The 12,620-nt window shown below is 57.0% G+C and overlaps 1 protein-coding gene across 1 annotated transcript; it reads right to left on the reverse strand.

Annotated features, from left to right (window-relative positions):
• Window positions 1–4,083: 4,083 nt before the first annotated feature.
• On the reverse strand, window positions 4,084–11,998 carry Wdr4 (WD repeat domain 4). The gene is made up of 9 exons (XM_013027391.1): window positions 11,910–11,998; window positions 9,667–9,823; window positions 9,002–9,114; window positions 7,843–7,903; window positions 7,233–7,331; window positions 6,119–6,183; window positions 5,309–5,492; window positions 4,755–4,824; window positions 4,084–4,463 (listed from the first exon to the last, which is right to left on the reverse strand). The coding sequence occupies exons 2-9, from the start codon at window positions 9,679–9,681 to the stop codon at window positions 4,291–4,293; spliced, it is 780 nt and encodes a 259-aa protein (XP_012882845.1). The 5' UTR covers window positions 9,682–9,823; window positions 11,910–11,998; the 3' UTR covers window positions 4,084–4,290.
• Between the last annotated feature and the right edge of the window lie 622 nt (window positions 11,999–12,620).

The following is a 12,620-nucleotide window of genomic DNA, read 5'->3' on the forward strand; positions in this document are numbered from 1 at the left end:
CACACAGCACACACATGCACAACAGGCCACAGCAATCAAAGCAACGCACACAGCACACACATGTACAACAGGCCACAGCAATCAAAGCAACGCACACAGCACACACATGCACAACAGGCCACAGCAATCAAAGCAACGATGGAGTAGAGTAGTTCCTTAATTTCAGGTAATACTTCAGAACAAAGAACAAAGGGAGGAGGGGGCGTGGCTCCCAGTGACTGAGAAGCAGTGACCCGCTAAGGGCACGTGCACCTCATCAGGGTCTAAAACACAGAAAGCTAAGACAACGGAAGGTTACCCAAGCCACAGCTAGGGCTAGACACTTAAATACTGCAGTGACCAAAGATGAGTGTAAACAAAAGTGAAGCAGCTGACGGTGTTCTTCACTCACACCAGGCCAGGCTCACAGACACCACAGCCGACGAGCAGGCCCATAGCAAATTAAAAACAAAAACAGGGTGGATTCTGAGACCTCAGTCCAATTGAGCCAGAAATCAGTTAACAGAGGAAGTCTGGGGAAAAAACTCTAAATGGCTGTTCAACCACGCCCCCGAGTAACCTCTGATTCAAGGAAATCACAGGGAAATTAGAACCAGCCATCCAGGATGCCACCTGATGGAACGCAGGTGGGAACCAAGCAGGCTCACTTCCCGCCCGCGCCCCCTGCTGGCCAGTGGCTGACAAGGGCTCTAACTCCTGGCACATTAGGCTTTGCAGGCTCCATGTGCCTGCCTAGATGCTGGATGACTCCACATGTTAGGCCCAAATCCAATGACACCCTGCGGACCTTTCCAACCTCAACACTGCACAGGAAGGTCTACTGAAGTCCGACCGCTGTCAAGATGGTACTTAACGAGGCCCAGCAATGCCAATCCTGAGTGGTCAGCCCTCAGCAGCCACAGGATTCTCATCCAGACACAACTAACACAGGCCAAACTGGAAAGAAGCCATGCATATGAACACAGTTTTTCCCCAAGCCCGGTGCGGCAGCCCCTAGCGTGGCATGGCCGCCGTCTGGGGGAGGGGACACAGCGGTGGTTTAGAGTATATGGAGATGGCACAGGCTGTGTGTGCCCGGCACCCACGTTGCGCAGGAACCACTCTCCTGAGGACAGGGTGGACGATAGCATGTGTGGCCCAGAAACGTGTCCTGTGCTGTCACTGGGTGGTCCCCAACGGCTCACAGCCGGGGCTTCAGCGCACCCGTGGATTGAAGGCTCCCGGTGAGACATGGTGGGGCTTGGGGCTGGGCAGGGCGGCAGAGAAGGAGGGGTCACCCTTGCCATCGGGCTGGGAGGGGTCCTGGGGGTCCTCAGCAGCCACGGCTGGTCCCACGGCTGGCGAGATCGCAGTCTGCACAGCTCACGCTTTCCTGCGGCAGGGCCACTGGACGGAGGGCCTCACCAGGCGGGAGCTCCGCCACTCCAGCCCCGCCCCCGGCCTTCCAGTATTTGCTTTGAAATAGGGTCCTGCTAACCTTGCCCAGGATGGCCTCTAACTCTCCATCCTCCTGCCTCCCCCTCGGCAGGGGCGGGGGTTAGAGGCGGCCCCTCATCTTACACGCACCTTCCACACACCGCAGCCAAAATGAAAAGCTAAACCACAAGAACTGAATGGCCAGATGTTTTTAATCAAAACAAAGAAAAAAATACATTGGATGTTCCCCAAAGCAAAATATACAGACAGTAAAAGGATGGAAAAGAAAAAAAGGGGAATACACACGAGCCAAATACCCCAACAGGTGACCAGATGACAGGTGAACCTGCTTTGCCATCAGAGACCGAGACACGGGGACAGGGACAACGCTGTAATACAAAGAATGCACATTGCTGCTGAGGTTAAAACCTGTAGGCCCAGGGCTGGGAAGGTGGCTCAGTGGCAGATGCTTGCCTCGCATGCATAAGGCCCTTGGTTCAATTCCTCAGCACCACATAAGCAGAAAAAGCCAGAAGTACCGCTGTGGCTCAAGTGGTAGAGTGCTAGTCTTGAAATGATGAACAGCACCCAGGCCCAGAGTTCAAGCCCCACAACAGACCCCCCCCCCCAAAAAATAAAAAAAACTAGCCGGGCGCCGGTGGCTCACACCTGTCATCCTAGCTGCTCAGGAGGCAGAGATCTGAGGATCACAGTTCAAAGCCAGCCCAGGCAGGAAAGTCCGTGAGACTCTTATCTCCAATAAACCACCAGAAAACCAGAAGTGGTGCTGTGGCTCAAGCGGTAGAGTGCCTTGAGGTGAAGAGCTGAGGGACAGCGCCTAGGCCCAGAGTTCAAGCCTCACAAGACAAAAAAAAAAGTACAAAACACTATGCTGAAAATGAACTTTACAACTTGGGGGGAGGGGCAGTTGTAGAAGTTGGAGGGAAGGGATGGTAGGGGAAAAAACAGGAGGCAACAATGTTCTCATTACCTTGCTCATGTAACTGTAACCCCTCTGTACTGTTCTCTTACAATAAAAAACCACGAAAAGTGTAAATCCCTCACCTGTTGGTCCAGGTCTCATCACACCTACTGGAAGTGCTGGGGACGGTGGGTACATGAGCAAGTATGACATACGTCCAGCAAGAACAGAGCTGCGTGTGTGGCCCAGGTGCCCAGGCGGTGTGGAGGGACGTTGCGGTGGGCAGAACCAGCAGAGTGCTGGCTGAGGTCCAGAAGCCGCTGGGGAAGCGGAGGAGCCGCTGCAGTGGTCACAATGTACAGAACCGGGGGCGAGGCGGCAGCACACACTTCTCCGCTCCATGCCCACCGACGCCCCCCACGCCCCAGAACCTGCGTGCCCAGGAGCAAAGAGCACCAACTGAATCAGTGGAGGCTTCACGCGTGCAAGTGCGTGTCACCAGTGGCAACCTGCACACAGGTGGGCGTCTCTGGGGATGGGGACGGGGTAGGGCCTACAGGAGTTGGCAGGGTGGACCCTGGGGACTGTCAGCCGCTCGATGGTGCTGGGCCTGTCACATGTGCACAGCAGCCTGGTCATCCAAGACCTAGAGGATCGAGGCGCCAATCTAGCCTAGGCAGAAACATTTGGAAGTCTCCATCGCCAGCTGGCCAGCAAAATGCCCACTGGAAGCAGGGTTCAAGCACTAGAGTAGTAGAGTGTCAACCATGAGCAAACAGGCTGAGCTAGAGCTCCTGAGAACAAGCCCTGTGCTAGTGTAGTGCCAGAACACAAGTGAAAGCACGCACCGGGGAGCTGAGCGGCACCCGAGCCTGGGCTCTGCACTGGGCCCAGGGCTGTGGGAGAGCTCAGCCTGGCCTGCCAGAGAACCCACCAGTCTGATGAGGAAGGGAGAGAGTAATAGAGGAAGCACAGATTTCTACAAAGAAATTCACCAGCCTGTTTTTCTGGGGAGGCCAGGGCTCACACCACAGCCAAGACTGGTTCTGGAGGGGCACAGTCCCCGTGTTGAGCCTCCCATGCTGGAGGTCTTGCTGCCCCAGAGGCGAGAGTCCCCTCCCACACAGCACTGTGCTCAGACCAACAGTGGCAGGAAGGCAAGGCACTTGGGGAAAGCAGAAGCAGCGAAGCTGCTAGGGCGGCAGGACTGTTTCTGGTAGGCAAGTCATTGCCAGAGCACACAGCGGTGCACAGAATCACCCAGGAGCCAGTGTGAGCCGGGCACCGGTGGCTCACACCTGCCATCCTAGCTACTCAGGAGACTGAGATCTGAGGATCGCTCGGTTCAAGGCAGAAAAGTCCTAATGCACTAGCCTAGGACTGCACCTAGTCCCAGAGTGCAAGCCCCAGCACTGGCCCAAAAAACAAACCAGTGTGGGCCCATCACAGGCCGAGGACCTTCCCAACAGCAGCCACCCTTTCTCTGGAACAGCACACCTCTAAGCATGGAGACGAGCTTCTGGTGTTGCCACTGGCCGTTCCCGAAGCTGCACAAAGCCCATCTTTACTGATCATGATTAGCTCCCAATGACACCTTGCAGTGTGCACGGAGCCACCACCGGTGACCTGCTCCACATCAGTCACCACCCTGGAGGCCAAGGCCGGCAGGGGGCCTCCTCACACCCCTGCAGCAGGTCCCGCGCAGGGGGAACTGGGGCAGGGGGGACGGGCCTCTGCACCCGGTGCCTGCGGCGTGAGCACAAAGCGCTCACAGCGCTTTCCATACCAGAACTAGTGAAAAGATGCCAGACAAGTGCTGTATCCAGCAAGGCAGAACGTTCTGGAGTCTGGAGAGGGGTTGTGCTGTGCCGAGCTGCTGGAGACCTATCTGCGCCCCGTTCCTGATGAGTGGCCGCGGGCGGGGGGAGGGGGCTGTGGGCGAGGTCCGCGGGTCAGGGCTGCGGGCCCGGCCGGGCCCTCTTGCTGGGCCCCGGCGGAGGGCTCTGCGGCCGCTTCCTCCCCCGCTGCTGCTGCAGCCTCTCCCCCTTCTTCCTCAGGTAGGAGGCCATGTTGTCGAAGGTGGCCTTGTAGAGGCTGCGGAAGCTATCCTCCGCACTCACGGAGCCTGTGGCGGGAAGGAGAGGCGGCTGGCCCCACAGCCACAGCCACAGCTCGAGCTGGGCCCAGAACCCCGGACCCCAGCGCTCCTGCGAGAGCGACGGGGTCGGGCCCCTCCCCGGACCTCTCCAGCTGCCACACCCTGACCCACGAAGCCGAGCAGCTGCGCTGCTGGGAGCACGGGCGGGCGGGGGCCCCGCGGGGCTGGAGCAAGCGGCTCCCGTTCAGAGTTCAGGTCCCTCAGCCAAGGATCCTCCCCACACAGGGACGGCCCTGCCCCCCCTGGGCACCCGCTCACCTTCCAACATGGCCCAGTCCCCGCGGAGCCGGCTGGAGAGCCTCTGGGACACGGGGCTTTCACAGACAGGCTGGAGAAGACAAAGAGCCCGGATGGAGGCTGGGAGCACCACACCAGGACGTGGCCTGGAGCCTCAGTGGCCTCTCGGCGCAGCCGCCGCACCGCAGCCCAGGAGGCAGAGAACGTCCCGGTGTACCCGCCCTGCACCCAGCCCGACTCGGGAGACAGCTTCCGCGGGCCAGGCTTGCCCACCACTGCAGAAGGGAGGCTGCGGTCCACAGCTCCTCCCTGTCCTCCTCCAGGGCCCCAATGCCACGCTCAGGGCCAGCTTCACCACTACAGAGGAAGGTGGGATGGGGGGGGACCGTCAAGAAATGCCCGAAGCACGGCAGGGACAAGCTGGCCAGCTCCCAGGTCCCTTCCCACGCCAGGCCGCTGCTGTGGTCCATCAGGAAAGGCCCTGCGACCCAGGTGAGGCTGGAGGGGCTCAGGACAGTGGCGAAAGGCAAGACAGCAGCTCAACATGGACACATGCGCGTGCGGTGGAACCTCACCTGCCACCGGCCATCCACAGGCCTCCAGAGCACCAGGGGGGCCTCACGGCAGTCCTGCAAAACCCACAGCCCCCGGCCATCCTCGAACACGACGTCCCACACCCGCTGGGGGAAGCTGAGCTGCTGTCTGAATACTAGCTGCTGCGTGTCAGCGTCGAGCTGGAAGATGAACACGGCAGGAACGCTTCCCAAGAGAGGAACAGCTGCGATCAGGACCTCAGGCCTGGACGGCGGCCTGCACACGCCGACCCGGCCCACAGCCCACACTGCAGCCTCCGCACACGCCAGAGGCCACAAGCTTCCCAAGCCCCTGTGGGGAGGGGGCTCTGCAGTCTGAACTCTGGGTTAACTTGTTATGCAGCAACAGATGGCCAGTGCAGGACAGAGAGTAAGAGAGGGTGTCATGGACAGGAGTGAAAAAGCACTTCCTTCTCTCCTCTGCAAACCTGTGCCCTCAATTCTAAGACAGCCGGGACTGCTGCCCAGGCCATCAGAGCACAAAATGCAGAGCACGGAGAAACGAGACCTGCCTGGCCAAGGAAGAACACATGCTCAGGAAATGCCTGCTGTGCAGCACAGCACAGCACCCTGCACCCGCCCTGTGCTACCTCAGCTCTCGTGGGCTGAGAGGGACTGAACTGCCAGGCACGGAAGCTCAGGATGAGCTGCCACCCTTCAAGATGGCAAGATGGCGGGCGTGGGCACCACACAAGGGACCCACTGCCCTCACACCAGGGAGGGGCTGCCCCACGGCACTCGCTCTCCATGCCTGCCTTCCCTCCAGGACAGAGAGGTGGCGGCCCGGCTTACCAGTCACACAGCACTGCCACGCAGCTCTCCTGGCCCCAGAATGTAATCCTGGACGCAGCAAGGCCCTGCAAGGAAAAGCAGCTGAACCCCACCCTGAACCCCACCCTACAGACCGCCATCAGAGCAGGGCTCAGCACCACTGCTCCCACATGCTGCCCAGGGCAAGGCGGGTGTGAAAACATCCTCACAGCACTGCTGGGCGGATGTGGGTGGGTGGGTGGGCGGGTGGCAGGGCGGCAGAGCTATCCACGGCCCTCCCTGGCCCGCCCAATGCATGCACCAGACAGGAGGAAAACAGAGGGATTTCTACCAGACAGGAACACCATGCGCACAGCCATGCTTCCCCAGCAGGAAATGTTAAAACAAAGTCAGGCGTGGTGGCTCATGTCTATAGCCTTAGCATTTGGGAGGCTAAGGCAAGAATAGCAAGTTCGTGGCTAGCCCAGGGTACTTGGAGCTCCTGAAGGGGGGGAGGGCACTGGTGGATTATGCTCAAGAGGCTGAGATCTGAGGATTAAATTCCAAAGCCATACTGGACAGAAAAGTCTGAGACTCTCTGTGGCTCAGCTGATAGAGCAATAGCCTTGAGCAAAAAAATAAAAAATGGGGTGATGGAAAGGGTGTGATACCAATCAAGATACACGGTACTCCTAATCTGACTTGTTGAATTGAAACCTCTTTGTACAAAAACGTAAAAAAAATTTTTTTTTTTTAATGAAAGAAGCTTTTAGAAGTCTTAGGAAACTGGAGGAAAAGTCCTGCTGCTCCAGGCTGGCCTGGTAGAGGGCAGAAGTTCTAACACCCAGTTCTCATGAAACACACCAGCCTGTGGGGACCTAACCAATGCTCAGGCTGCGAGGCGCAGCAGGATGGACAGGGAGTGCCAGCTGGCCTCATCCCAGCCACTCAGGATGAGCAGGCCAGGGTCTTTCCCAAGAACCACTACTTTCCAATTGTGAGTGTGACTAGCTGTTTGGATCACATAATTCTGGAAACATGGACTGACACTTCTTCTCCGAGTGGGAAAAAGTATGCCATTAATAGCAAGGCCCACAACCCAGCTGACTGCAAGAGGCTGTAGGCAGCTAACACTTTTAAGTGAGCACACAGCTACCTTGTGGTCCTTGGATTCCGCCGGCGCCCGCAGGCTAGCCAGGTCGCAGCAATGGAGCTGGAGGCCACTCCTGTACTCCCACAGCCGCAAGGTACCGTCCTGCGCACACAGATGACACACAGGTTAGCACAGGGTGCCCAGACGCAGGAAAGCTCCCAAGGGTCACACGCCTAAGCACGGGTGGAAGACACGGGCTGCACAAAGCCCTCTGTGAAGACAGAGCAGGTCATCAAGAAAAACAAACCGCCTGGGGCTGGGAAGGTGGCTCAGTGGTAGAGCGCTTGCCTTGCATGCCTGAGGCCCTGGGTTCGATTCCTCAGCACCACATAAGCGGAAAAAGCCGGAAGTGGCGCTGTGGCTCAAGTGGTAGAACACTAGCCTTGAGCTGAAGAGCTGAGGGACAGTGCCCAGGCCCAGAGTTCAGGCCCCACGACTGGACCCCCCCCCCAAAAATCACCTAAATGGCCAGACTGGAAGCTAAAGTCCACACTTGGGGTGTGGGGCCAGGCATGTATGGGGCACCACCCGGTAGCAGGCACTTGTGTCCCAAAGCCAAGCTGGAAACAACAGCCATCTTCACACAGCCTTCCTGCACTAGCAGAGCACTTACCCCAGAGGAGGACAGGAGCAACTCGGGGTGACCGGGCACCACAAAGATGCGGCTCACAAACCTGCATGGAGACAAGGCGGGTCACAGCTCCAGTTGGCTCAGTGGTAGAGCGCTTGCCTAGCATGCATGAGGCCCTGGGTTCGATTCCTTAGCACCACAGAAGCGGAAAAAGCCGGAAGTGGCGCTGTGGCTCAAGTGGTAGCGCGCTAGCCTTGAGCTGAAGAGCTGAGGGAAAGCACCGAGGCCCAGAGTTCAGGCCCCATGACCGGACTCACCCCTCCCCGCCAAAAAAAGGGCCAATACTTGGGAAAATGCCAATATCAGAAGGTGATGGCCTACATGGGCCAGGCAGGCTGGGACAGCATGCGGGAGGTGTAGGGGAAGGGAGTACACACTTCTGGGTCCCCAACACACAACCCTTCACAGAGGGAAACCTTGCCAGGCAGGAAGTGGCAGCTCAGCTCCACCTGCAGATGACCGCAAAGCCTCCAACCACCCAGACACACTGGGGACAGGGCTGAGGCCGGCGTCACTGACACTCAGCACCGGCTTAGAGGACAGCGACATCCAAGTCCAAGCTATCATGAGGTGCAAAGAGTGACCACCAGCCTTTTGGAGGTCCAGTTCCGCAGTTACCCAAGTGGAAAATAGGAGCAATCTCAAAACTGAACTAAAACCTCCAACTGTTTCCACTGCCTCAAATTCTGGATTTCTTAAAGCAATCCAAGCAACAAAACTGTGCTTTCCTATGCAAACTGCTGGGAGAGTGGCCTCTTCAGAAACGCCTCCGCCACTGCGTGGAAGTCCACTGAGCCCCTCCCCGCAGGCGGCACCTGGGAGGCCACGGATGGTGTGGCAGGAGGCCGCAGCATCTGCCGCTTCCCTCCTCACTGCCAGGATTGCCGGTGTTCACCAGGTCCTGACACTGGGAAAGCTTTCCAGAAACCACAATGAAATGGGGGTGAAGAGTCCACGGGAGCACAGCCCGCTGCCCAGGTGCGTGTGCCCTGCCACAGTGCTGAACGCCAGGCTGCCACATCAAGTGAGCCCCAGAGGTCAGGAGGCTCTGATGCAGCCCGCAGGGCCGGTGGAGGACGGGCCAGGCTCCGCGCACAGCCCCGGCTGGTCTGCCACCACTGGCAGAGGAGGCAGCACTCACTCCGTGTGCCCCAGGCAGAAGGCCTCAATGCTGTGCGGCGCGGCTGCCCAGCTGACGCGGATCTTCTCATCACGATCTGCAGTGAGCACGAAGCGGTCATCAGGACTCACGGCCTGCGTCACCAGGGATCAGAAGAGAAAGCCATTCACTCACTGGCCTCCCACTGGCATGGCACCTGCGCTGCCCTCTCCTCCGCCCCCCCCCCATCCCCCAAGGAAGGCCGCCTCTGAGGCTGTCTGCTGGGAACCGAAGTCCACAGCCAAGGCAAGGCTAGAGACTGGAAGGGGGGGACCCACCCCTACCCCACTGCCTGTCAGGCCGTCCCGGCTATACCACGGGCTGCTCTAGCCCTCAAGGGCTTCTGGGCCCCACCGGCTGGGACATCCTGGGAGAAGCTAGGTCCTGGGAGGAGCAAAGTTGAGGGCACAGAGCTCATGGCACACAGTGAGCACGTGCACAGCTCTGGGAAGAAGTGCAGGTAGGACTCTGCCACTGCAGCCCCTGGCCGGCCCCTTCACGCACAGAGCCACGCTCCCGCACACCGCCCTGTCTTCTTTGCACTGCCATGCTCACTCCTCAGTCTGCCCTGCGTACTCCCCTTGAACTCCCAGCCCTGCCTGCCGAAACCTCGCCCAAGACAGCGACTCGAGGTGGCTGCTACATACCACGTCCAGCAGCATGGACAGGTGCCCGAGCTCTAGCCTGCCTGGTCCCTCGGGCTCCAGCACCGAGAAGGAGTAGACGTCTCCAGACTTGTCGGCTACCAAGACCCGCTCCTCGGAGGCCGTGAAGGTGAGCGCCGTGCACCTCCTCACCACAGCCCTGAGGGCCAAAGAGCGCCCCAGTCAGAACAGAGTTCCCACGGACCTTTGGGCCTCAGACAACAGTGTGGCTTACAATGGGGGAGGAGCCGCTCCCCAGGCTTCTGCTTCAAGACATGTTCAACGAGCAACACACGGTATCTGCGCTCATCACACATGGCCGGCGCCATGTGACTGCCCTGCTACTGGCTAGCAGGTGACCTGGACACAGGCAGGCATAACTGACAGAGCTAACTCATTCTCCACCTGTGCTCAGGAACTCAGCGCTCTGAGGGCCCAGGTCAGGTCTTGCCATGCACCCCACTCAAAGACAACACTTGAGACCAATTTGGCTTGTAGACAGTTTTTCATAAGAGAACTATCCACTGGCTGAAATCTGAGGATCATATTAAAGCCAGCCCAGTCAGGAGACTCTTATCTACAATGATACTCTTATGGACAATTAATCTCTCAAAAGGCTGGAAGTGGAACTGTGGCTCAAGTGGTAGAGCACTAGCCTTGAGCAAAAGAAGCTGAGACAGTGCCTAGGATCTGAGTTCAAGCCCCAGAACTGGGGAGGGAAATGAGACTGTTCAAGCCAGATACAGTGATGCATCCCAGCACTCAGAAGGCTGAGGCAAGAAGTGCTTCAGGCTAATGCCTGTAATCCTAGCTCACTCAGGAGGCTTGCAGTTCAAAGCCAGCCCAGGCAGGAAAGTCCAGGAGACTCTTATCTCCAATTAACCACCAGAAAACCAGGAATGGCACTGTGACTCAAGTGGTAGAGTGCTAGCCTTGAGCAAAAGAGCTCAGAGACAGTGCCCAGGCCCGAGTTCAGCCCATGACCGACCAAAAAAAAAAAGAGGCTTAAATTCCAAACCAGAGATGAAGGTGAAAAAAAAAAAAAAAAGGAAGGGAAAGGAGGGAAAAGGAAGAAAGGGAGGGAGAAAGAAAGAGAACTGATTTTTTTAAAAAGGAGGAAGAAAGGAGAGGGAAGGAAGAGGGGAAGATGGAAGGAAGGAAAGAGGGAGGAGGAAGGAAGGGAGGGAGGGAAGAAGGGAGGGAAGTTGGGAAAGGGGAGGGAAGGAAGGAAAATGAGAAGGGAAGGAGGGAGGGAGGGAGGGCGAAAAAGAGGGAGGGAAGGAGGGAAGGAAGTGGGAAAGAAGGAAGGAAGGCAGGCAGGCTGGCAGGCAGGCCCGTCCATCCGTCCCTCAAAATCTTCTCATCCTTGCTGCATGTTCAGGAAATGTTGGGGAGCCATTCATGACTACTGTGTCCTTGAAAGACAAGGATAAACTCTAATACTGCACATGCTCTGGGCCACAACTGGAAACAAGAGTCCCTATCTCCAACCCTCCCCACCCACAGGGTGCTTGGCCCTCACCTCCATGAGTGCAGGTGAGCAGCACCACCCCACCCCGCACAGCCCTGGTAACAGAGGACATCAGTGAGGACAGCACCAAGCTCCTGCTTCTGAGAAGAGCAGGAGGGAGAGGAGGACCACAGAACACCAAATCATACTGGGGAACTTAAAGAGCCCAGCCAGCATAATGCGCCAGTGACACCACCTGACAAGACCATGGGGGCACCAAGGCACCAGCTCCAGAGACAAAGAGTCACAAAATGTAGGCTTCCCCGAGATGTGGTGGAGGCGGCCTGAACAGAGTTTACTAAACTGTGCTGGGTGGGAGGAAGGCGAGGCCAACCCATCCCAACACCCACCTCACCCTCCACCTACCCACTTCCTACCCAGCCACATGGGCTCCCTCATTTCTGAGGAACGCAGGCTGATGGCCCTGCTCCTGCCAGCCGTGGGACTAGAGGAGCACTGTGTGTAAAGAAGACCAGCGCAGCAGACATGGGACGTTGGCCAAGAGAAGCTGCCTTAGTCTACTGGAAATTGGTTCATACACCAACGTGCTAAAGCAGTATCGGAACTGTAGCTGGTACTCCACATGAGTGGTTTATTACTACGGTTACTGTCACTACTACTACTGACATGCAGGTACAAGGGGTGTATGTGACATCTTAATGATTCAGTGTGAGCATTTCATACCTGACACTCAGACATTGCCATGGTTTTGTACGGAAAAGAATCAGACGCTTACTGTCATCAGTTAAAGCAAAATAGCTGCCAGACGTGGAGAAGGTGGACGCCAGAATCATGTCACTCCCTTTGTCCACAGGCTGTCTGTCCTCCCTGAGACACAAGGAAAACAGTTAGACCTCACCTGGGAAAGCCTCCTGAGGCTTCAGTCCTCAGTGGCCAGCATCAATTTCTCTCATGATCTAGGTATAAAATGTCAAATTAAGCAATTTGAGTACCCAAAACACAACGACCTAGTGGGAGACCTCAGAAGGTTCAGAGAATATTTCTCAAACTGTAAGAATGAAGCCTAAGTAAGTGGTGTCTCTCAGTGAACATGCTAGTATCCAAAAAATTGATCTGGAAGGGCCAGTTCTTCTGAGTGTTATTAAAAATAATAACAGAAGTGAGACATAAGACAACTATACTAAGGAACACACAAATCACATGTTCTGCTTTTTGTAGCTTTCAGTTAGATGAGTTACTTAGTATTAACTTCAATTCACTTTAAATGTTCACTCTTATTTCAAGAAATGGAAAGACGGGCCGGGAAGGTGGCTCAGTGGTAGAGCGCTTGCCTTGCATGCATGAGGCCCTGGGTTCGATTCCTCAGCACCACATATGCAAAAAAGAAAAAAGCCGGAAGTGGCGCTGTAGCTCAAGTGGTAGAGTGCTAGCCTTGAGCTGAAGAGCTGAGGGACAGTGCCCAGGCCCAGAGTTCAGGCCCCACGAC

Source organism: Dipodomys ordii, unplaced genomic scaffold (genome assembly GCF_000151885.1).
Source record: "Dipodomys ordii isolate 6190 unplaced genomic scaffold, Dord_2.0 Scaffold103, whole genome shotgun sequence".
NCBI classification, from domain to species: Eukaryota; Metazoa; Chordata; class Mammalia; order Rodentia; family Heteromyidae; genus Dipodomys; species Dipodomys ordii.

Bases quoted from the DNA above. Each gene is read 5' to 3' on its own strand.
- Wdr4 (XM_013027391.1), bottom strand. The intron at 7,904-9,001 runs GTGAGTGCTGCC...GTCTCCATGCAG, and splicing joins TTCTGCCTGGGGCACACGGA to GTTTGTGAGCCGCATCTTTG. The intron at 6,184-7,232 runs GTAGCTGTGTGC...TTTTCCTTGCAG, and splicing joins CGGAATCCAAGGACCACAAG to GGCCTTGCTGCGTCCAGGAT.